Source organism: Narcine bancroftii, chromosome 3 (genome assembly GCF_036971445.1).
Source record: "Narcine bancroftii isolate sNarBan1 chromosome 3, sNarBan1.hap1, whole genome shotgun sequence".
In the NCBI taxonomy this organism is placed as follows: domain Eukaryota; kingdom Metazoa; phylum Chordata; class Chondrichthyes; order Torpediniformes; family Narcinidae; genus Narcine; species Narcine bancroftii.
This window is the reverse complement of record NC_091471.1, coordinates 167,030,716-167,056,642: the sequence shown is the minus strand read 5'-3', so window position 1 is coordinate 167,056,642 and position 25,927 is coordinate 167,030,716. Positions and strand designations below refer to the sequence as shown.

The window sequence follows — 25,927 nt, the reverse complement described above, 5'->3', positions numbered from 1 at the left end:
TTGCTTGATAATACAGACATGAGATAAAATCTTACAATTCACAAAAGTGCTGGAGAAGCTCAGCAGGTCACACAGGATCCACGGAGAGCAATAGGCAGTTGACATTTTTAGCCTCTTTTCACAAAATTTTACAGAAGACATCTTCAGAGTATGGAGATACATATTTTAAACCATTCCCAAAGTATAATTTACACTGTATTCCCACCCACCCACTCGCACCCCCCCCCCCCACCCCCACTACCCCTTTACCTGTCGCTTCGGTAGCATTACTTTTTAAGTCACCTATGCCTCATTGAACTGAACAGGCTGGGTTCAGATTATTATATTGCCCATTAGCTCTTGTTTCCCTGGATCTGATGTAGAGGGCCAGATGGTCTGGCTTTTCATCCTGAGATGGGGTAGTGAGATGCAGCAAGTATTCAGCAAAGATGAGACATCAGCCAATGTTATATTAAGGTCCTACTCAGAACACTCTGACAGCTTTTGAATGGAGGTCAATTGCCCCCTCTCCAAGTTGAGAGGCATATTCACTAGCATTTAGTAACTACTTAGAAAGATATATTTTTTTAAAATGTATGCAAGAAATTTGAAAAATAATAAATACAATATATTTTTGCTATTGATCTCCAGGACTTTTAAAATGAATGTGCCCTATTTTGAATATGGGTTTGGTTGACGTAAAGTTGCCAAGGTGTATTCACCAGCATAATCTGGGCATTTATTAATGATTAGACTCCACTGTTGTATTCAAACTGGAGCCCAACCATGGAGTGGATTGATTGATATGCCAGTATCTGTCACACAAATCAGCCTGGAGTTACATCAGTAACACACTGACCTCATAAGGTGATGAGGTCCTGCAAAAAGAGTTCAGGGAGTTAGGGGCTAATTGAAGGACTAGCCTCCAGGGATGTGATCTCAGGATTAGTACCTGTGCCACGTTCTAGTGAGATTAGATATATGAGGATAATGCAGCTTAATGTAACTAAAGAGATGGAGGAGGAGGGTGGGCTTCAGATTTCTGGATCATTGGGCTCTCTTCCAGGGAAGGTGGGACCTGTTCCAGTGGGATGTCTTGCATCTGAACTGGAGGGGGACTAATATCCTTGTGGGAAGTTTTGCTAGTGCTGCTCTGGAGGGTTTTAAACTAGATTTGGCAGGGAGATGGGAACTCGGTGAAGGCAGAGAATAGAGCAGCTGGTGGAAAGGTTGATGTAATCTGTGATGAGCTTGTGAGGAAGGACAGGCAGTGGATTGAGCACAAAAGTAGTCAGTTTGAGGGTTTTGGATGTGTTTTTCAATGCAAGAAGTATTACAATGTTGTGACCATTACAGAGACTTGGTGAATGTAAGGGCAGGATTGGTTGATGAAGATATCAGGGTTTAAATGTTTAAAAAGGGGGATACACTGAAGGAAGGCAGTGGTAAAAGAGGTGGGGAGTAGTCAGGGGTAGTATCACAGCTGCAGAAAGGGACGAGGTTGTCGAGGGATTGTCCACTGAGTCAGTGTGGGTGGAAGTCAGAAACTGGAAGGGAGTAACTACTATATTGGAATAATCACTAGGCCCACAAATAGCCCTCGGGACACTGAGGACCAGATAAGTAGGCATATTTTGAAATGGTGCAGAATAATAGGGTTGTTGTTATGAGAGACTTCAACTTCCCTAATAATGACTGGTACCTCCTTACTGCAAAGGGATAGGTGGGGCAGAATTTGTCAGGTGTGTCCAAGAAAGATTCCTGACAAAGTTTGAGGACACGCTGATCAGAGCAGAGGCTATACTGGATCTAGTACTGGGAAATTAATCTGGTCAGGTGACAGACCTCTTGGTGAAAGTGACCACAATTTTTTGACCTTGAGCATAGCTATAAATAAGGACAGGATAGACAAAATGGTAAAGAATTTAATTGGTGAAGGGCTAATTACGGGGTGGGGGGGAGCATAGAAATAATGTGGAGGATGTTTAGGGACTGCTTGCATGGGGTTCTGCATTAGTTTGTCCCACTGAGACGGGAAACAATGGTAGGATAAGAGAACCATGGTTGACAAAATACATGAGACAGCTAGTTAAGAGGAAGAAAGAAGCATTTAGAAGGTTAGGAAGACAGAAAGGAGAAATATATGGTAGCTAGGAAGGAATTTAAGAAAGGACATAGGTGAGCAAGAAGGGAGCTTGAGAAGGCCTTGGCAAATAGGATTCAGGAAAACACCAATGCAAACACTATGCATACGTGAAGAGTGGAAGCATGATGAGCGTGAAAGTAGGGCTGCTTAAGGATAAAGTAGGCAGCATGTGCCTGGAGGTACTTTGTTTCTGTGTTCACGGGAGAAAGGGGCCATGGTCAATATGAGGTAAGTCTAGAACAGAGGTTTTCAAATGTTTTCTTTCCACTCACATACCACTTTAAGTAATCCCTATGCCATAGGTGTTCTGTGACTAGTAAGGGATTACTATTCACAGACCACCTATAGCAAGGGTGGCCAAACTTGCTTAATATAAGAGCCGCAAACAATAAAGCTCAGATGCTTGAAAAGCCGCAGGACAAGAACAAAATTCACACATACGTTTTTATTGTTACATACACATTTTGTAACAAAAAAATTATATAAATTTTAAGAAATGCATATTAAATGCAATAATATTTATTCATGCATGCAGTTTTTAAACTGATAATTTGTATTAATTTCAGTCATCACAAAGACACAAGTATGTTAAAAAAAAGTAAACAAAAAAAATCAGATTTCCACCTTACAAAATTAGTCTTATTATAATCGTATTTTTTATAACTAAAATACAATGCTACAAATATCAGACTATGAAAGACGCGAGTCGGGTGGGCGAGGGGTAGAGACTGGCAGTGTGAGTCGGGTGGGTGAGTGGGAGAGACCGGCACCGCGAGTCGGGCGGGCGAGGGGGGGACCGGCACCGCGAGTCGGGCGGGGGAGAGACTGGCAGCGTGAGTCGGGCGGGCGAGGGGGGAGACCGGCATTGCGAGTCAGGCAGGCAAGTGGGGGGAGATTGGCAGTGCAAGTCAAGCGGACAAGAAACTGGCAGTGCGAGTCGGGCTGGCGAGGGGGGAGACTGGCAGCGAGCCGCATATTAAAGGTCAAAGAGCTGCATGTGGCTCGCAAGCTGCAGTTTGGCCACCCCTAACCTATAGCATAGGGATTACTTAAGGTGGTATGTGAGTGGAAAGAAAACATTTGAAAACCACTGGTATAGAACAGGCTTATGTACTGGGTTATGTTGAGGTTGAGAAGGAGGTAATACTGGATCTCCTTAAAAGCATTATGATTGATAAATCCCCAGGACTGGACAATATATACCCCAGGTTAACTTAAGAAATGAGGGAAGAGATTGCTGGGCTTTGGCAATGGCCTTTGTATCATCCGTGCCCAGAGGTGAGGTACCATATGATTGAAGAATGGCAAATGTGGTCCCCTTGTTTAGAAAAGGTAATAAGGAGAATCCTGGGAATTATAGGCCAATGAGACTTGCGTCAATGGTGGCCAAATTATTGGGGTCAGGATTTGCAAGCATTTAGAGAAGTATAGTCATCTCAAGGAAGGTCAGTACGGCTTTGTGAGGGGTAGGTCATGCCTCATGAGCTTAATTGTATTTTGCGGAAGTAACAAATTGATGACAGTAAGGCAGTAGATGTGGAGTATATGGATTTTAGTAAGGCATTTGACAAAGTCCCCCATGATAGACTAATTCAGAAAGTCATGAACATTGGCTGTGTGGATTCGGAAATTGCTTGCCTGCAGAAAACAGAGGGTAGTTGTAGATGAAACATATTCTTCCTGAAGGTTAGTGACTAGTGGAGTTCTGCAGGGATATGTTCTGGGTCCTCTGCTCTTTGTGATTTTTTAAAAAATAATTCTTTCTTTTCTTTGGCTTGGCTTCGCGGACGAAGATTTATGGAGGGGTATGTCCACGTCAGCTGCAGGCTCATTGGTGACTGACAAGTCCAATGCGGGACAGGCAGGCACGGTTGCAGCGGTTGCAAGGGAAAATTGGTTGGTTGGGGTTGGGTGTTGGGTTTTTCCTCCTTTGTCTTTTGTCAGTGAGGTGGGCTCTGCAGTCTTCTTCAAAGGAGGTTGCTGCCCGCCGAACTGTGAGGTGCCAAGAAGCAAGGTTGAAGGCGATATCAGCCCACTGGTGGTGGTCAATGTGGCAGGCCCCAAGAGATTTCTTTAAGTAGTCCTTGTACCTCTTCTTTGGTGCACCTCTGTCTCAGTGGCCAGTGGAGAGCTCGTCATAGAACATGATCTTGAGAAGGCGATGGTCCTCCATTCTGGAGACGTGACCCACCCAGCGCAGTTGGGTTTTCAGCAGCATGGATTCAGCTTGCGGACTCTGCCAGCTCGAGTACTTCGATGTTGGTGATGAAGTCATTCCAAATAATGTTGAGGATGGAGCGGAGACACCGCTGATGGAAGCGTTCTAGGAGCCGTAGGTGATGCCGATAGAGGACCCATGATTCGGAGCCGAACAGGAGCGTGGGTATGACAACGGCTCTGTACACGCTGATCTTTGTGTGCTTCTTCAGATGGTTGTTTTTCCAGACTCTTTTGTGTAATCTTCCAAAGGCGCTATTTGCCTTGGTGAGTCTGTTGTCTATCTCTTTGTCGATCCTTTCATCAGATGAAATGGTGCAGCCGAGGTAGGTAAACTGGTTGACCATTTTGAGTTCTGTGTGCCCGATGGAGATGTGGGAGTCTGATGGTCATGGTGAGGAGCTGGCTGATGAAGGACCTCAGTTTTCTTCAGGCTGACTTCCAGGCCAAACATTTTGGCAGTTTCCGCAAAACAGGATGTCATGCGCTGGAGAGCTGGCTCTGAATGGACAAGTAATTGACCTGGGCAAAATTTACATCAGTAAGTTTGGAGATGACACAAAGGTTGCAAGTGTGCAGATAGTGTAGAACAGTTGTTCTCAGCCTTATTTTCCACTCACATAACATTATAAGTAATCCTTTACTAACCACAGAGCACCTATGGTGTAGAAGGTTATCATAGGTTACAGAAGGATGTGGACAGGATGCAGAGTTGGGATGAAAAGTAGCAAATGGGGTTCAATCCGATAAGTGTGAAGTTATGCATTTTAGTAGGTCAAACTTGATGGCAAAGTACACGGTTAATTGCAAGATTTTTAACAGTGTAGAAGAACAGAGGGACCTTGGGTCCAAATCAATTGCTCTTTCCAGGTTGCTGCGCAGGTTAAAAGGTGTAGTTAAGAAGTTATCATGTGCTGCCCTTCATTAGTAGGGGAATTGAGTTCAAGAGTCAAGAGCACCACTATAAAACTCTGGTTAAACCGCACTTGGAATATTGTATTCCGTTCTGGTCCCCTCATTGTAGTAAGGATGTGCAAGCTATGGAGAGGGTGCAGAGGAAATTTACGAGAAAGAAGCGTGGATTGGAGAGCTTTCCTCGTGAGACAGGCTTTTCTCTTTGGAGCGAAGGATAAGAAGTGTAGATGTCTGCAAGATTATGAAAGGCATAGATGGCCAGCATCTTTTCCTGGAGTTAGAGGAGCAAACACCTGAGGGCATCTGTATAAAGGGAGGGGAGACATTTAAGGGAGAGGTCAGGAGTAAATTTTTTGCATGGAAAATAGTGAACACTTGGAATGCATTGCCAGGGTGGTGGTAGAGGCTGCTACAATAGGGACATTTAAAAGACTCTTAGACAGGCATTTGGATTTAGTTTGTTGAGTAGGTCGCTATCATGGGCCGAAGGGCCTGTACTCTGCTGTAATGTTCTATGTTCTTATCTAGGAGCAGATTAAATGACAAAGGTAGTACCCTTCAATTGCTGGCAAATGTCATTGTGATTCATCTGCAGAAATTTCCATTCTAAATCTGGCCATGGGAAATGTTGGTCGGAGTGTGCAGAACTGCAGGATTTGTATGTGAAGGGCATTGCTCTTTCAACAAGTGCAGTTATTAATTTAGGTAATTGTTGTATAAGAGGGACAACGCTTATTTACTTTGTGAGATTAATCTTTTTGCCACATTTTTCAGACGAGTCTTTACACTAAAGTCCCCAAGTTGTGCTCTCAGGGGAGCACAAAGATTAAGCCAAGTAGCTGCCATCTGTGTCATGGTCGATATTTATTCCTTGAGCAACATTACTCAAATTAGTCAAGATCACATTGTTGTCGTTTCCTACATTTTAACAGTGACTACACTTGCAAAAATATTTGATTGTAGAAGTGTTTTGAGATTATGAAAGGTGCTTTAGAAATACCAAAATTTTCTCATGAAGGTGTATATTGCTGGTATTTTCCTAGTTCCCAGTATCAAACCTATGATACTGGCAGCAACCATAATCAGTATGGAAACAGGCCATATCGGCTCCTCTAGTCCGCACCAATTTAAGTGAACTCCACTAGTACCACCTACCTGCTCCCTGCCCATAACCCCCCATCCCCACAACCCCCTCACATCCATGTACCTGGTTACCATACCACAGGAAGGATATAATAGCACTAGAGGAGTTGGGGTGGGATTTTGGGATGTTGCTCAGGTTTTAGAATTATAGGTATGAGAAGAGATCAAATGAGATAGCTTTGTTTTCTTGACAAATTTTGGAAATTTTAGTTGTCATAAAATAGGGAACACTGTTTTTCCTTATGTTCTCAAGCAACCTATTCATTAGCTCTCCCTACAAAAGCAGTGGGAAGTAAATAAGTTGATTCCAAACATTATTCTTTATGTCTAAGGAAACCTTGGAGCTGGTGTTACACTAAATGAGTGAAGGAGTAGGGGAGTGAATGGGAAACTGACACACTGCACAGCTAGTAGAGTTGCTCCTTCACAGCTCCAGCTTCCCAAGTTCACCCTTGACTGTGGCTGCTGTATGTGTGAACATTGCACATTCTCCCTGTGGCCTGTTAGGTTTCCTCCGGGTGGTCTGGTTTTCTCCCATATCCCAAAGGCATACAGGTTGGTGGGTTAATTGTCCATTGTAAATTGTCCCTCCTTTGTTGGTGAATGGTAGAATCTGAGAGGAGCTGATGGGGTATGAGGAGATTAAATGGGATTAGTGTAGGATTGGTACAAATGGGTGAGTGGCTGGTATGGACTTGGTAAGACGAAAGGCATGATTCCATGCTCCATAATTTGGAGGTTGGATCAGTCATGATCTTTTTCAGTGGCAAAACAGGATTCTGGGGCAGATGGTTTCTTCTGTCCTCTTGGTAAATTTTAAATGCAATGTAAGGAGGTAGGGCAGTAATTCCTTCTTGGAAATGGTTTAGCCTGGTGTTGTACTTGGTACCAAACTAGAAAGCAAATAGGCCTCATCTTAATGACTACTAATGTCTTATCTTAATCTTTAAAAATACTGTTAGTCCAAAACATAAACAATTTAATCATGCAGTACAAACAAAATGAGCCAGGAATAAGAAAAGCTTTCAAATTAATTTTGATGGAATCAGAAACATCTTCAGGCAAAAGATTAAGGCAAAGTGCACCATGCACCTAATACCTTGTTACTGAGGCAACAGAAACATGAGCGAAACGGATGATAGAAATACAGACGTAGTGATGAAACAGCAAGAAAGTGAAAGATTAACATCAGAGAGGCAGTTCTATTCATTGGGATGTCTGAAGTCCCTTTAGTTGCATTTCATTTCAGGAGTATGTTGACCTTGGGGTTACGAGCATAATCTCTTGGATATGACAGCATATCCAATGTTACTCTAATTTTTCCAAAGTCTGGTTATGTCCAACTGTACTTACCATGGTTATGACATTACTTTGCATTTGAAATAAACTGCTGGTAAATGTCAGTCAAAGTATTTTTCAGTAAATTGCAGCTACTAAAAAAAACTGTAGATGTAATTTCCAGGCGTCTGGCCCCAAAGTAATGTAGAAAGACCTCCCGCATGCTCAAATTAAATGGCTTCAGGATAGATACTTCCATTTGAGAATTGGGGGGTGGGGTGCTAGGAAATACTGGAGAGGAAAATAACAAGCACAGAAGATTACTTCTTAAAATATTTTTTTTTAATGACTAGTTCAGCACCAACATTCAGCATTCACTGGAGGGTGAGCTCCATTTCTCCTGGGTCACCTGTTGCGTTGATAGCTTTGTTTTGTCTGGAGAGTGATTATACTACATTCTCCAATATTAGGCCCAAAATGTAGTGTGTCCAGACCCTAGCCTGATTTTCTGACATAATGACACATTCCTTTCATTGTTATTTGTGGGAATGCGCTGCAAACTTTCAACATGGGGTTCAAGCATTTTTAGGGGGACCAATAGTTGCAAATGGCTATTAGATCATTCTGTGTTATCACTGATTCCATTAAAATTAATCTTGGGTCGTATACATATTATTGAAATCAAATTAATGTTTAGGCATTAAATGTGGACAATATTTGATTCACTGGGCCTTCAAAGTTGGCATGATGTCGGACACTTTGTAGTATAAGTCCTGAGTCAAATAAAATGTGTAAAACATGCTCAAAACATAAAATTTCTCTCTAGTTTAATCACAGGACCAGTGGAGAATTGTGTCTATGCCCAAGATTCAATGAGCAATAAGTATTGAAGCATGACCACAATGTGTGGCTCTCTAAAAATATTCGTCAACTCACTGTGCTTAATTTTATTTTCCCAGATTTTTTAAAAAATTCCCAGAACAAGTTCTTAGAGTTCAGATCCCAATTTTCAGTGTTACACCATGGAATGAAGGAAAGTTTCCATGAAAAGGTTTTTCTGAGAAGATATTTTGCTTTTCCTTCCCCCCACAATCATGCCTCTCACAATACAAACAAGTGCCTCGTTCATTGTAGCAGACCTCAGTCCTCTACTAACTCACTTGTGGAATCAATTCTCTTTCACATCTGTGGTCCATTTGGACCCTTCATCTTTGATGTTTAGCTGACACGTTTGTTAACCATTTAATCAATAAGTTATATGGAGCCATAAGCCAAATATTGAAAGGTCATTTCCAGCACAGCCTGAAATGTGTTCAACATTTGAGGCTTTTCCTGAGTCCAGACAGTTCAGAAAATGAAGAGTTCATCGCTGACTCCAGAGATTTGTACCCTACTTTAATGCTGTCCCAAAAGGAAACAGATGAAAACATGATTGTACAATCTTTGAACCCAACTCAGTTTTATTTGAAGTAATTGACTCTTAAGTTACAAGATTGACTGACAGAATGTTATATCCAGCTTTAAGGTTATCCTTGCACACCTCAGGCAAATAATAACATGGCTCTGCCCAGAAATGAATGTCATTATATATTCAATTACAATGTGCACTCTCATTTAGAAAGTAGATCATTTTTAACCAGCACTCTGGAATGTGAGAATTCAAAAATCCCTTTTGTGTTGACTTCTGGCGATGCATTTTAAACTGCTGGTTACCGTGGTCTCTGATGTTTGGAAAATGTGAAGGATTTTATCAAAAAGCCCTTAACACAGAATCAGTCGTGGATAGTTAATATTGCTATCTCATTTATTGTTTGCTTTATAGCTAAACAATGATTAGTGGTGAGAGTTGCGTTACTCTTGGATCAGTGACAGCACTTCTGCCTTGGAGTTAAAATAAAGTCTTGTCTTGGAGTTGGAATGAAAATGAAGAATTCATCGCTGACTCCAGAGATTTGAAAAGTTCATTAAGGCTAATGTGCGCATGTAGAATAAAGGGAGTACTGCACTGTCAGAAAGAAGATCCCTATTGTATTCATTGGTGTTTGTGGACTTTGCACTGAGCAATTTCTTTCTATTGTAACACTGTTTGAAAAATGCATTGGGACATACTGAGTTTATAAAATGTGTTGCATTTTTTTTTGGTTGGAGGATAATAATAATTTCTTTGGCTTGGCTTCGCAGACGAAGATTTATGGAGGGGGTAAATGTCCACGTCAGCTGCAGGCTCATTTGTGGCTGACAAGTCCGATGCGGGACAGGCAAACACGGTTGCAGCGGTTGCAGGGGAAAATTGGTTGGTTGGGGTTGGGTGTTGGGTTTTTCCTCCTTTGTCTTTTGTCAGTATAATCTATCAGTAAGATAGTGGGAGATAGCTGCATCTTTGATGTCTGAGAGAGAATAGATTCAGATTTCAGATTTATTGTCACGAGTGTCATGACTCATCATGTACAATCCTGAGACTTTTTTTCCTGCAGGTGAGGAAGAATTACCACTTATTGGTAGTGCAAAAATAACTGTGCACAACATACACATGTAAACAGATAAAGAAATGGAAACAGATTGCAATATAGAGAGGGGGAAAAAATCAAAGTGCCAGAGTATAAGTCCTTAAATGAGTCCCTGATTGAGTTTGTTGTTTTTTTTAAATTATTTTTCACACTATGAACCATATTAGTCAAAATACACCCTCTTGAATATACACAGTGTCATTTTCCCTCCCTTCCCTTCCCTCCCTCCTTCCCACCCCCCCCACCCACTGAACATTCATCATATACAATACATTAAACCTATTAAACAATGTCATCACACAATAAAAATAAACAAGAAAATTGTGTCATCTACTTTTACACACTGGATCAGGTCATTTCGTCGTCTTCTCATTCTATCATTTTAGGGGGTGGAGGTCCGCGGTAGGCCCTCTCTGTTGTGTTCCATGTACGGTTCCCAAATTTGTTCAAATAATGTGACTTTATTTTTTAAATTATATGTTATTTTTTTCAAAATAATACATTTTTTCATTTCCATGTACCATTGCTGATTTCCAAGTTGACATTATACATTTTTTTGCTACAGCTAAGGCTATCATAATAAATCTTTTTGCGCTTCATCCAGTTTGAGGACTAATTCTTTACTTCTTATATTACTTAGAAGAAAGATCTCTGGATTTTTTGGTATGTTGCTTTTTGTGATTTTATTTAATACCTGATTTAGATCTTCCCAAAATGTTTCCACTTTCTCACATGCCCAAATTGCATGTACTATTGTTCCCGTTTCCTTCTTACAGCGAAAATATCTATCTGATAATGTTGGATCCCATTTATTTAACTTTTGGGGGGTGATATATAGCCTGTGTAACCAATTATATTGTATCATGCGTAACCTCGTATTTATTATATTTCTCATAGTTCCAGAGCATAACTTTTCCCATATTTCATTTTTTATCTTTATGTTTAGATCTTTTTCCCACTTTTGTTTGGGTTTATAGCTTATTTCATCTTTTTCTTTCTCTTGCAGCTTGATGTACATGTTTGTTATAAATCTTTTAATTATTATTGTGTCTGTAATCACATATTCAAAGCTGCTTCCTTTTGGTAATCTCAGTATGCTTCCCAATTTGTCCTTTAAGTAGGTTTTTAGTTGATGGTATGCAAACATTGTTCCATGAGTATAAACAATTTTCTATTCTTTTAATTTCTTTTCTCTTCCATTCTCTAAAGGAAAGGTTATCTATTGTGAAAGGGATTAGTTGATTTTGCATCAATAATAATTTTGGTAGTTGACAATTTGTTTTTTTCCTTTCCAAGTGAATTTTCTTCCAAATGTTGAGTAGATGGTGCTGTACTGGTGAACTTCTATATTGCACCAGTTTTTCATCCCACTTATAAAGTATATATTCTGGTACCTTCTCCCCTATTTTATCTAGTGCTATCTTGGTCCAATCTGGTTTTTCCCTTGTTTGATAAAAATCTGATAGATATCTTAATTGTGCTGCTCTATAATAATTTTTAAAGTTTGGTAGCTGCAAACCACCATGTTTGTACCATTCTGTTAATTTATCTAGTGCTATCCTCGGTTTCCCCCCTTTTCATAAGAATTTCCTTATTATTCTCTTTAGTTCATTGAAGAATTTCTCTGTTAAGGGAATGGTAACAATTGAAATAGGTATTGTATCCTTCGGAAGATATTCATTTTAATGCAATTTACCCTTCCTATCAGTGTTAGTGGTAATTCTTTCCAATGTTCTAAGTCATCTTGTAATTTCTTCATTAATGGCTGATAATTTAATTTGTATAGATGACCTAGATTATTATCTAATCTAATACCTAGGTATCGGATTGCTTGTGTTTGCCATTTAAATGGTGATTCTTTTCTAAACTCTGTGCAATCCACATTATTCATTGGCATCGCTTCACTTTTATTTGTGTTGATCTTGTACCCCGATATTTCTCCATATTCCTTCAATTTCTTATATAATTCTTTTATTGGTAATTCTGGTTCTGTTAAGTATACTGTGATGTCAACTGCAAATAAACTGATTTTATATTCCTTCTCTTTTATTTTTATCCCTTTTATTTTATGTTCTTATCAGTTCTGCCAATGGTTCTATTGCTAAAGCGAACAGTGAGTGAGATAGTGGACATCCCTGCCTTGTTGACCTGCTTAATTTAACTTGGTTCGATATTATATCATTTACTGTCACCTTCGCCATTGGTCCCTTATATAATGCTTTAATCCAATTAATATATTTCTCTGGTAGGTTGAACATCTGTAATACTTTGAATAAATAATTCCATTCTACCCTGTCAAAGGCTTTCTCTGTGTCGAAAGCAACCACCACTGTTGGTGTCTTATTTCCTTGCACTGCATAGATTAAGTTAATGAACTTGCAGACATTGTCCGTTGTTCATCTTTTCTTAATAAATCCAGTTTGATCTAGTTTTACTATTTTTGGTACACAGTCGGCCAATCTGTTTGCTAATAGTTTTGCTATTATCTTATAATCTGAGTTAAGTAGAGATATTAGTCTATACGATGGTGGTGTTAGTGGATCTTTTCCCGTCTTTGGTATTACTGTAATTATTGCTGTTTTACATGAGTCAGGCAAGTTTTGTGTTTCTTCTATCTGGTTCATTACTTCCAGGAGAGGAGGAATTAATAACTCTTTAAATGTTTTATAGAATTCTATTGGGAGTCCGTCCTCTCCAGGCGTTTTATTGTTCGGTAGCTTTTGTAATATATCCTGTATTTCCTCTATTTCAAATGGTTTTATCAATTTGTTTTGCTCCTCTTCTTGCAATTTTTGTAGTTCAATTTTAGCTAAAAACTCATCTATTTTGTCCTCTTTCCCTTCGTTCTCAGTTCGGTAAAATTACTCGTAGAATTCCTTAAAGTTTTCATTGATCTCTGTTGGCTTATATGTAATTTATTTGTCCTTTTTCCTTGATGCCAATACAGTTCTTTTAGCTTGTTCTGTTTTAAGCTGCCAGGCTAGTATTTTGTGCGTTTTTTCTCCTAGCTCATAATACTTCTGCTTTATTTTCATTATGTTCTTCTCCACCTTGTACGTTTGTAGTGTTTCTTTTTTTTTTGTCTGCCAATTTTCTTGTTTTTGTTGTATCTTCCCTTGTTGCTAGTTCTTTTTCTGTACTTACTATTTCCCTTTCCAGCTGTTCTATTTCCCGATTGTAGTCCTTTTTCATCATAGTTACATAACTTGTTATCTGCCCTCTGATGAAGGCTTTTATTGCATCCCATAATATAAATTTGTCTTCCACTGATTCCATATTTATTTCAAAGTACATTTTAATTTGACGCTCAATAAATTCTCTAAATTCCTGTCTTTTAAGTAGCATGGAGTTTAATCTCCATATATATGTTCTTGGTGGGATGTCCTCCAGTTCTGTTGCTAATAACGGGTGAGTGATCAGATAACAATCTAGCTTTATATTCCGTTTTCCTAACTCTCCCTTGGATATGGGCTGACAACAGGAACAGATATGTTTTATGTCTACTCAAATAATATGAGTATTCCTTCTCCTTTGGGTGTTGTCTCTTCCATATATCCAAAAGTTGCATTTCCTGCATTGATTTAACCATAACTTTGGCTACTTTGTTCTTTCTGCTAGTCTTTTGTCCAGTTTTATCCATCTTTGGATCCAAATTAAGGTTAAAGTGCCCTCCTATCAATATATGCCCTTGCGTATCTACAATCTTCAAAAAATTATCTTGCATAAACTTTTGATCCTCTTCATTAGGTGCATATATATTGACCAAATTCCAGAGTTCTGAATATATCTGACACTTTATCATTACATATCTCCCTACTGGATCTATTATTTCCTCCTCTATTTTGATTGGTATATTTTTATTGATTAATATAGCTACACCTCTGGCTTTTGAATTATATGATGCTGCCATTATGTGCCCTACCCAATTTCTCCTTAATTTATTGTGTTCCACTTCAGTTAGATGCTTTTCCTGCACAAATGCTATATCTATTTTTTCTTTTTTCAGTAAATTTAATAGCCTCTTCCTTTTGATTTGGTTATGTATTCCATTAATATTTATAGTCATATAGTTCAACATGGCCATCTCATACTCTGTTTACATCTAATTTCCACTTCTTCACCACCCCCTTTCCCCTTTTCCCCATTTTCATTTCTCGGTTTTCCTTTTTTGAACTCAATGTATGACAACACTTATAAAACATAAAATACTTCAACCACTGCCGCATCTAAAATTCCCTTAACCTCAAGTGTTCCCCCCCCCCCTCATCTCTGAGTCACCCCGGGCAACCACAACTCCCCTCTTCATTCGGACTGTGAACCCGTTTGCAAATGTCAAATGATTTCGCAGTGACTCTTATTTTCTCCCACCCAACCCCCTCTAGAAAAGACTTTTATCTTCACATTAAAACAAAGCTCCCCCTCTTTTCTTCTCTTTTTCTTTTTTCCCTCCTCTTTTTTTCCCCCCTTCTTCTCCCTTGCTTCCCTTTTCTTCCTTCCTTTAGTTCTTACTTATACATTATTTTTACATCTTCATACATAGTTTGTCGTCGGTCTTCATTCTTGTTGCATCTTTTCATCTCTCTTTCTGTCCTGCAGACGTTCTGCAAATTCTCGTGATTTCTCCGGATCCAAGAACAATCTGTTTTGCTCCCCCGGGATAACTATTTTAAGCACCGCTGGATATCTTAACATAAATTTAGGATCGATTTTGCTGTGTTAAATTCCTTCCTCTTCTTAGGAGCTCAAAACTTATGTCTGGTTAGAAAAATATTTTAGACCTTTGTCCTCCAGTGGTTTTTTGTCTTCTCTAATTTTATTCATTGCCTTCTCCAATATATTTTCTCTTGTCATGTATCTCAGAAATTTTACTAAAACGGATTTTGGTTTTTGTTGTGACTGTGGTTTCGGGGCTAATGTTCTGTGTGCCCTTTCTATTTCCATTCCTTCCTGCATTTCTGGCATTCCCAGGACTTTTGGGATCCATTCTTTTATAAATTCTTTCATATCTTTGCCTTCTTCATTTTCCTTTATGCCCACTATCTTTATATTGTTTTGCCTACTATAGTTTTCCATTATATCCATCTTCTGAGCTAACAACTCTTGTATTTCTTTAACTTTGTCACTTTTTCCAATTTTCTTTTTAAGTCGTTCACTTCCATATCTACCGCCATTACATGTTCTTCCACATTTTCTAATCCTTTCCCTACATATAACCATATAACTGTTTACAGCACGTAAACAGGCCATGTCGGCCCTTCAAGTCCGTACCGGTTCACTTGAACAACTCTACTAGCTCCTCCGCAAATTCCTGAGGAAGTAGATGCCATTGGTGTGTAGGTTCCAGGAAAGATTTTCCGAGATAGTGACTCCCAAGAACCTACATTTGCTCATCCTCTCAGACAATTAAAATTTGACTTTAACAGTGGTAACATATGTAGGTAGTGATATTGACTTATTCATCTATAGCCCCCATCTTCACCAACCTACCTCAAATTTTAATTACACTAAGCTGAAAATTCCTCCATGGCCTAACTGCAAATTACTAACCCCTCTCCAGCTTTACAATCCTACAAGATTTCTCAGCTCTTCCAATTCCAGCAAAACTCAGAATTCAATCATGCAGAGCTCTGTTATCTCCAGCTCTATTCTACTCACTTTTTCTTCTGTACTTTTCATTTCACAAAATTCTAGTGTCAACCATTCTTTTAATGCTTTCATTTGTTCTTGAAAACATTTTTTATCATTCATTTTACCTTCTATTCCTCTGTGCAGAGCTTGGTATTCTTCTTCTTCTTCTGTGTCTGCTCTTGGGTTTGTGTCTTCTACTTTTCTTGTATTTGTGTCTCTTCTGACTTTCTTGTTGAGCTGCTTGCCTCAGTTTGTTGGGTTTTTTTTTCATGGCTTCTTGATGTTGGTCTTCTTCTGGGCTGGTTATCTGTTGGGCCTCCTGCTTCTGTTTTTCTTTCTCATCCCTCCATTTCCCGTTGCTTTCCTTTTCTTCCAGCTGGGAGCCCTGCTGTCGGGCATCTCTCAGCTGGTCATGCTGTGTAGGTTCACTCCACAGCTGGTCCCCCCTCCTGTCGGTGTTCTCCTTTTACTTGTTTGCAGTTGCACACCTCTGTTTGGCTCCATGAGCCATTTTTGTAGTCCCGCGGTTGGGAGGTCACAACCCTACGGGGTCTCCACTAACCTTGGGGAGCAGGCTCCTCTGTCCATGGTGGGTCCCTGCTTTTTCATCCAGCTAAGGCCTTCTCCTTTCTCTTCCAGCGTCTCCTTTTTTTTCCCCATTGTTTTTGTTTTTTTTCTTTCTTAGGTGCCATTTTCTTTCTTTTCTCCACACCTTTATCTTTTATTTGTTGTGTTTTGTGTATCTGGGGCTTTGCTTTTCCTTCACTTTTTTTCTTCTTTTCTGGAGAGGGCTGGCATTCTACCATCCACTACTCCATCACGTGACACCTCGATTGAGTTTGTTGTTGAGGAGTCTGATGGTAGAGGGGTAGCAGGTGTTCCTGAACCTGGTGGTGCGAGTCTTGTGGCACCTACACCTCTTTCCCGATGGTAGCAGTGAGAACAGAGTGGGTGCTGGGTAGTGTTATCTTTGATGATTGCTGCTGCCCTCCAACGGCAGCATTCTCTTTAAATGTTCTTGATGATGGGGAGAGTTTTGCCAATTATGTCCTTGGCTGAGTACACTATCATTTGGAGAGCTTTACACTAAGAGATATTGGTGTTTCCATATCAGACCCGTGATAAACCCAGTCAGCACACATCTGTAGAGATTTGCCAACGTTTCCAATGTCATACCAGACTTCTGCAAACTCCTGAGGAAGTAGAGGCATAGACGTGCTTTCTTCATGATGACATTTGTGTGTTAGGTCTAGGAAAGATTCTCTGAGATGGTGATGGTCAAAAACTTAAATTTTCTCACCCTGTCCACCTCTGATTCCCCCAAAGATCACTGGTTCGTACAGCTCTGGTTTTCTCTTCCTGAAGTCAGCAGTCAGCTCCTTGGTTTTGGTGGCATTGAGTGTAAGATTGTTTTTGATGCGCCATTCAGCCAAGTTTTCAATCTCCCTCCTGACTCTAAGCACCAGAATGTAGTGCAGACGTCCCTCCAGATTATACTGTGAGTTAGATGAAGAGGTGCCTTCATCTTTGAAATACTCAAAATACTCATTGAAACTTCAGCTTTGAAATACTCAGCCTTGATTTTAGCTCTTTCTGTAGTTCACCCCCTCCCGGTTTTTATATTTTACTCTTGCCTTGCAATCTCATTCTGGCCTGTGCAATAGTCCAGTGGTGGTTACTTCTGCTTTGATAGCCATCCATTCATCTACTGAGGGACTAAGTTCCAGAATTTCCTCCCTAATAGAGTTAAACAGGAAAGTCTGCAGACTCTGGGATTGATTGCTATACACAACAGTGCCGCAGAATCTCAGCAGATCACACAGCATCCATGGAAAGTAAAGGATAACCAATATTTCAGGCATGAGGAACTTCTCCAGCACTTTTGTGCATTGCACTTCTTTTCCTAATTCCCTTTGTCCTTTGAGCTTTATTTTCCTAAGATGTGCCTGGAGCTCTATGACCAAACTTTTAGGTTGCATTGTAATATGTTGCCCACTTTTTTTTGTTGGTATCATTCCTGTGACAGTGGAACAATTTACAATGTTTGCTTCTAAATGAAGTTGTGGTTCTTTTTGATGTTTTCCATCAAATGACAGTTCCCATGGCCATTCAAAAGCTATTACAACCCATTGTGGGATATGATTTTTAACTAATGAATATTGATTGGAAAAAAATGAAATTGTTTCAACAGTTTGAGGCATTCCCCATGTTTTGAAGATATTGGTCAGGTAAGGAGGAAGTTAACTACAGAAACAGTGTGGCACTAACTGCTACACTAACCATGCCATCCATTTAAAATCTCCCGTCGGTCTCTTTGAATTTTAATTTAACTTAATGTAGACATATGTGCCCTTGCTGCCCATCTTTACAGTTTAAATATTTTTTGATATATTTGTGATCTGCAATGTGATGACTAATTTTATTTTTCTGGTAATTGTTTATTTTCACAAGCATGGAGATGCAGTAAAAAAACTGTTTTTCACGCAATCCAGGCAAGTCAACCCACACTCAATACTTTAAGTAGTGCAATATGGAGGCTGAAGCATTTTAAAAACCTGTAATGCAAATCCAATCAAATGGAGTACCCCATTCTGGAGATATGGAAGAAAATGAAACTTTCCCTCATGCTGATGGTAGGGAAGCTTGGTTTTGTAAACTCAGTGAGGCAAATACACTCTGAACATTTGCAAAAACATCCAGTAAAATTGAGTTTACCTCTTGGTTGATTACTTGAGATTGGCAAGCAATCTGTAATTCAAGCTGATAACTTCTAAGGTTTGCCAAAAATTGCAAGAAAACCAGCTCAAAATATTACACGCTTCTCCTCCTCACAAAATTGTTCTTAGCCATTGATCTTCTTTTTTCTTTTCTTTGGCTTGGCTTCGCGGACGAAGATTTATGGAGGGGTAATGTCCACGTCAGCTGCAGGCTCGATTGTGGCTGACAAGTCCGATGCGGGACAGGCAGACACGGTTGCAGCGGAAAATTGGTGGGTTGGGGTTGGGTGTTGGGTTTTTCCTCCTTTGTCTTTTGTCAGTGAGGTGGGCTCTGCGATCTTCTTCAAAGGAGGTTGCTGCCCGCCGAACTGTGAGACGTCAAGATGCACGGTTTGAGGCGATATCAGCCCACTGGCGGTGGTCAATGTGGCAGGCACCAAGAGATTTCTTTAGGCAGTCCTTGTACCTCTTCTTTGGTGCACCTCTGTCACTGTGGCCAGTGGAGAGCTCGCCATATAACACGATCTTGGGAACGCAATGGTCCTCCATTCTGGAGACGTGACCTACCCAGCGCAGTTGGATCTTCAGCAGCGAGGATTCGATGCTGTCGGCCTCTGCCATCTCGAGTACTTCGATGTTAGGGATGAAGTCGCTCCAATGAATGTTGAGGATGGAGCGGAGACAACGCTGGTGGAAGCGTTCTAGGAGCCGTAGGTGATGCCGGTAGAGGACCCATAATTTGGAGCCGAACAGGAGTGTGGGTATGACAATGGCTCTGTATACGCTAATCTTTGTAAGGTTTTTCAGTTGGTTGTTATTCCAGACTCTTTTGTGTAGTCTTCCAAAGGCGCTATTTGCCTTGGCGAGTCTGTTGTCTATCTCGTTGTCGATCCTTGCATCCGATGAAATGGTGCAGCCGAGATAGGTAAACTGGTTGACCGTTTTGAGTTCTGTGTGCCCGATGGAGATGTAGGGGGGCTGATGGAGGACCTCAGTTTTCTTCAGGCTGACTTCCAGGCCAAACATTTTGGCAGTTTCCGCAAAACAGGACATCAAGCGCTGAAGAGCTGGCTCTGAATGGGCAACTAAAGCGGCATCATCTGCAAAGAGTAGTTCACGGACAAGTTGCTCTTGTGTCTTGGTGTGAGCTTGCAGGCGCCTCAGATTGAAGAAACTGCCATCCGTGTGGTACCAGATGTAAACAGCGTCTTCATTGTTGAGGTCTTTCATGGCTTGTTTCAGCATCATGCTGAAGAAGATTGAAAAGAGGGTTTTCAGATGAAGTGCAATGTGGCTTGCTGTTTGTGTTTGAGAGGCAATTGTGGTGAATCATTATTTGCTGAATATTATCTGAATGTAACAACAGTGGTGTTGTTTCATGGCAAGATATTGAGATACCTTATAAGAGCTTCTTCATTTTTGTTTTTAATTCATTTACTACGTTTAGTATTTTTTTTAAACAAAACAATTCATTTAGAAAATCTGCATTTGGAATTCTAATACTGAAGAATGATGGTAAAGTTCACATTGCTATATTTGAAGGCTCAGCAGACACATGCACAAGTTTAGTTTGCCAATGTGTTTGCAAAGCAGAGGGCTTTCAAGTGCTGCCCAGCAATTCTGTGATTCTGTCATTGGACCATGAGAAGCGCATATTACCTCAAGTCAACTAGGATGTGAGAGTGAGTGTTAGCGGGTCAGAGAAATTGAAATCCCTGATTTAGAAAGACTGGTGAAGCTGCCAGTCATTCCACTGGGTGAACTAATCCACAGTTAAGTCTGTAGAGTCATCTATTCATATGATCTGCTTCTAATTGTTTGTTAGATTGAACTCATTGGCATGGTGAAGGTCATCACATACCTACATGACACCATTTGCCCTTCCTTCTGGACATTATTTCCAAATATCTGTAGTTAAATTTATCATCAAAATGGTCTCCTCACTCGTTTTCTTTTAATTTCACTGCCTAATCTGGTCTCAGATGGTAGTACTCTCATCCCTGATTCAGATTCCCAGGCTCAATTGCCATTGCATGGAGGCAAGCTCACAGGATAGGCTGCCTCAGCTATGCTGTACTGTGGGAGTGCTGCACGTCAGCAGCACCATTTTCAAAACCAAAGCCAAAGGTCTTCTTGTCTCATTTCCAGCTGGTTCATGAAAACATCCCATTACATGACTGGATAATGTTTGAATGTGACATTGCCTTTTTACCCTTGCCCTCTGCTCACCAATCTTTTTTTTAAAAAACTGTCATCAAGGTTCAAACCCAATTATGGAAAACATTTTTTAAGTAAATTATTTCACATGATTTTGCTCTCTTGATTGCCACTTGTCCTAAAAACCAATGACTAATCCCTGAAAACATCAGGGTAATCCTGGATGACTGACAACCCTACACAGGAACAAGTGTGCAAGTCTGAGTCTGCCTTCTGCACAGGATGGGTATTCAGTATAAAAAAAAAACACTCATTCAACATCAATTGGACATTTCACTCAAAGAGGTTACCAATGATCTGATATGGGAAATGGGAATCTTTTATAGTTGTAATATGGTGGTTAGGTCATGACTAGTCAAATGATAGGAAGCAATGCAAATATCTCTTATCCACAGTTGATCCTACATTGGAACTTTGTTCAAAACTGACATTAGTTTAGGGCAGAGTAGCGGGAGTTTTGTTCTGTTTCTTACTATGCTTAGAAGACTTGACACTGACCCAAAATACTTAAATGAGATGAGCTCTGTTTCCTGCATAAAATATCCTACATGATTAGCACAAAAATGTTCCGATACCTGTAATTAAGCACAAAGGCTATTATAAATGGTTGTGAAATGAGTGTGTGTGGAGGTAGCTATGAGCTGCAGAGGAGGATATATTCAACGTCAAAAAATTGAAGCTAATGACATTGATCTCATAAAATTGCAGAAGATACAAGGCAGGAGAGGCAGAGTACCCGAATAGGTTTTGGACTGCTCTGGTGTAGTGTTGGCTGAACATGTGATAGGCTGAATGAACCCCTTCCTTGTTGAAAGCTTCCAAGACACTGTCGTTACTTTAGTGCAGTGCAAGAAGCTTCCCTGGCCAATGTCCATTTCAGCACAGAAGAGCAGATGGCAGTGCAGCAATAATTGAAGCAAAACATGAGACTTGGGTGCCAGATTTTGATTTGTATATAGTTATGAGGATAACACTCTTTCTGTATTATCAATTTTGAAATACAAAATAATTTATTCATAATCTGTCTTTATTCAGCTAACTGCGGTTAATTTAATGTAATGGTGTATATTTTATAAATAATTCCTTTGGTTAACCAGTTTGAACCTATTAAAGAAACTTTTATTTGTGTTTTAGTATGAAACAGATATATTAATAACCCTTTTTACACATTTCCAGGTTTTTATTCTGCTGTTCTTTAAATGGATTTTCCTATCGCATTGGGTATTTTTATCTTGTGGGCAAGAAGTTGTAAAACTGTCTGCTGCATGAGAAGTGTTTGCCTGGACTAAATCTGCATTCAATACTGGCTTCTGTCAAAGAGACACTGTTAGTGTGCATGTCATTCACTGTGTGTATTTTATGTCACGTGACCTTGAATCAAAGGATATTGTAAAGTTCAAGAGCCTCATTATAAACAATGGGTGACAGGTAACCAAGAATTTCAAGCTTATTAGTCACAAGGTGGAAGAAATCAGTTAACAAATGTTATACCTCTGTACACAGTCTACTGATTTCCTTTCTTGCTGGAGAGTGGGAAATGTGAAGATAAATTTTGACAAATTTCTTAATTTTTAAATATGTTAAGTGCTTTGTTGCAAGATAGATGTTAAGCTCTGATTAATCTCTTTTGCTGGTACATAAAGTGAGGTTTGGCTTATCTAAGGGATTCTGAGGCTCTGGAATTATCTACTTGAAAGAATGGATTTAAAGGGTTCTTAGATGAAATTTGGAGAAGCATAATCCTCAAGGCTGCAGATGGTGAGCTGGGAAGAATCATTACAAGAGTGGTTCTTTGGCTAGCAGTGCATGGCAGGTTGAATGGCAATGCTTCACAAGTTCTGATGAAGGGTCTTCAACCTGTTTCCCTCTCCAGAGATGCTGAGCATTCCCAGTGTTTTCTATTTTTTATTTCAGATTTCTGACATCTGCAGTTTTGTTTTATTTTAATTCACTAATGATTCCTGAGGTTGGGTGCGGTGGTGGGGTAGGGTAGCCATTCCAAAAGGAGGACATATATATAACTGTGTGTTTGCATTTGTTGTTTTTGCAATACTGTTTATATCTTTTTTTTTAATTTAAACACACTGTGTGTGTGTGTGTTAACTATAACCATGTCCTCCTTTTGGGGGGGGGGGGGGGTGGTGGCAGTGGCAGTGAGGCAGTTATATTTTCTTACAAGAAGTGGTTAAGCAGACCAGGCCTTGAAGTGGGGAGAACTTGCTTCACCCAGAGATTGGTGACTCTGGAATTCTTAACACACAAAACCCTGTGCGATCTGAGTATATTCAAGAAAGAGCAATAGACTTTTTGGAAAATAACTGAATCAAGAATACTGAGTCAATGCAGAAAAAGAGCACTGAGTTAAAAGAACTGCTGTCATCTTGTTGACTGGTGGAGCAGACATGTTCAGCTCTCTAGTCCCTAAACATGCTAACATTCTCTTTATGGTAATGTTGATACTGGAATTAATGTTTCAGTATGTGGTTGAATCATCGGTGGTGGTGTAGAAGGAGGAGTGAGTTTCTTATAAAGTTTAAGAATTTGCTTTTTAATTGCCTCAGCTGGCTATTTGTTATTCTGACTGAAGGCACTTTATAGAATCTGTCATCCTGCTTTGTGTTGCAAGCATGACAGAAACCATTTTTAACATTGACGATATACTCTCTCCACCTTGGGCCCAATTAAAAATGGTTGTAGCTGCCCTGCCCAAAATGATACAAACCTGCCTGGGGCTGCAGGTTTTCACAATCATCGGCTGACTGAGTCAGAGTTCGGCTTTAAAAAGTTTACAGGGAATTTGCCAGGATTAAGTTTGAAATTATACTTGTAGTTCTAAATAGTAGGTGGGAATTCTTTACTCAGAAAGCTCGTTGGTTATGGTTTTTGCAGACACCCCGTCTCACTGTCACTAACCCTGGAGAAGATTCAAAGCTCAGTTTGCTTTATTTAACCGGACTTAAATAAATAGAAATATAGGAAGTATTTGTAGAATAATAGGAATTGTCTTTCTTATTGGATGGTCCCTCAGGATCAAAGATGGTTTGTTTCTACTTCTGTGGGTTTTAAGGGAACTAATGAAGCCAAATTGACCTTGGATTCTTCCATAGATGGTACACCAGGAGCCTGATGAGGTGGATAGTTTGTCAGATTGGTGCATTCCTTTGTGTTTTGCACTGTGCTTCTCTGTGTGTTTGTGTAACATGGGCTCTCAGAGCAAATGCATATTTCCTTTTCCACTCAGATTGAGATGTGTGGATAATTATTTCAGGGCTCCAACAACAGCAGGACAAAGATGGAATGGAGTGGGTGTTGGGTTGAATGGGAGGGAGGGTGTTTTGGTTGAGGAACAGGCATTGAAGGAGGAATAATTGATAAGGTTCATAAATGTAGTCAGTTGCCAATCAATTGTCAATGGTTATTAATAGCACTTCTACAGAAAATGTTTGCTATTAATCCCTACCAATCTCTTGGAACATTGGTCGAATTTAATGATATTCCTTCCTCCACTGCTGTTCTCCCTGAATCCGGTCAGGATTTGCTGCTAATTAGTTAGTGCAATTGCTTGCCATAATTATTCAACAAAAACCCCAGAAGTAGTTAAGACCAAATCGATGGACTTCATCTTCTATCATTTAGAAATGAACAGATTTTCTCTCGCTCTCTGTAAGTCTGCCTTCTATACTTTTTTATTGCTGTATGGGTTGACGAACTGGATTGCAGAGAAATCAGACTTTCTCATTGCACCTGACACATAAACTTGAGCTATTGAATTTTATTTTAATATGTTTGTACCTATCTCTCAATCTTTATATGTGATAAGAAATCACCTTAATAAACAAAGGGGACTTTTTATTTCTTTGTTCATTACTGGGCAGGCTAATTTTAATCACCTATTTCAGTGAAGTAAAATACATTTTGATAATTAGTTTATTGTCATGTACATTGCACTGTGTACATTTGAATTGAATTTTTTATTTACTTTATAAAAAGACAACTATAATAATTATTTAATTAAATTAAAAAGACAATACCAAAAAAATGTATAAAACATATTGACAGTTATCCTAGTGCAAAAAAAAATTTGCTATATTGCAAACAATTGAGTCATTGGTAGCTCAGAAATTTTGCTTCTCTAAATAACATTAGGGGACTGGTTCCTCAGCAGGTCATTACCTGGTCCTTTGCTGGGTATTTTTTGTGACGTTTTGTTGCTAATGGGTCTGCCTCTCTTCAGTTTGCAGCACATTTAGTGAAGCTGGCTTATCCTCGAGTCTGCATTTTGGATGGAGGGATCAACAAGATGAAGCCCACGGGTCTGCTGATTGTGCCCTCGCCTCAAATCTGAGCCTTTTCAACCACAGCACCAAACCTCCCTGAGGAGCTGGCAGCAGCTGTATCAAAGAAGAAATCCTTGTCTGTGAATCCTTAATCGTGTGTGATCAAGACCCGCAGCTTGCAACACTGGTAAAACTTGGCAGAGCAATGTTATCCAATGAAAGACATTAATTCAGTGGAGATTTACATCTGAGAGTTATTCACCAAAAACCCAAATGAATCATGTTTTTCCATTACATTCAGAAATGTAATACCTGTTCATTATGATCTGTGATTTTTAATAGCATGCTTCAGCAAAAAACTTTATTTAAATACCAAGCACAAAACTAAATCCTTGTTGCTGTTTTATTAATTAATTTTAAAATGTATCTAAAAGAGGGTCTTTATTGACAGGGACGGAACTCTGCCACAACCCATTTACCATAATTAAGTAAACCCAACAGATAAGTTCAAAGGAATAGTGTCTTTTAAAAATAACTAGGAAATAATTACCAAAGGACAGAAATTGCTGAAGATGGAAATGTGCTATATATTCCTCAGTGGCCCCAAGCAGAGAAGACTCTCTTCATATATATGCCCAAAAATTTTATTTGAACAACCTGCCCCCCCACCCACCCCACCAAACCTTTGTGTCTCATTTTTTAATCAAGCCATCTGTTTCTGAAGACCATGGCCACTGTTCAGTCTGTCCTGTTGTTGAACATGCTGCTTGTTATCTAATATCTTAAGTTCTGAAGAATTATTTTTGGTTCAACCTCATCAGAATTTAAGAGAATCAAAATAGAACAGCTGTGGCTGCAGCTGTAGTTTACCCTCACCATGGAATCCCACAGCAAAGAAAGATG

General features: G+C 39.7%; 1 protein-coding gene across 4 annotated transcripts in view; it reads left to right on the top strand.

The window, feature by feature from the left end:
- The window catches only part of tbck (TBC1 domain containing kinase), a 278,142-nt gene extending 252,729 nt beyond the window's left edge, over positions 1-25,413 (top strand). For all 4 annotated transcript variants that reach the window (XM_069925750.1, XM_069925752.1, XM_069925751.1 and 1 more), the window contains one exon: positions 24,982-25,413. In XM_069925750.1, coding sequence (XP_069781851.1) covers positions 24,982-25,092 — 111 coding nt within the window. In that variant the 3' untranslated portion in view covers positions 25,093-25,413. The remainder of the gene's footprint in view (positions 1-24,981) is intronic.
- The last annotated feature ends 514 nt before the right edge of the window (positions 25,414-25,927 follow it).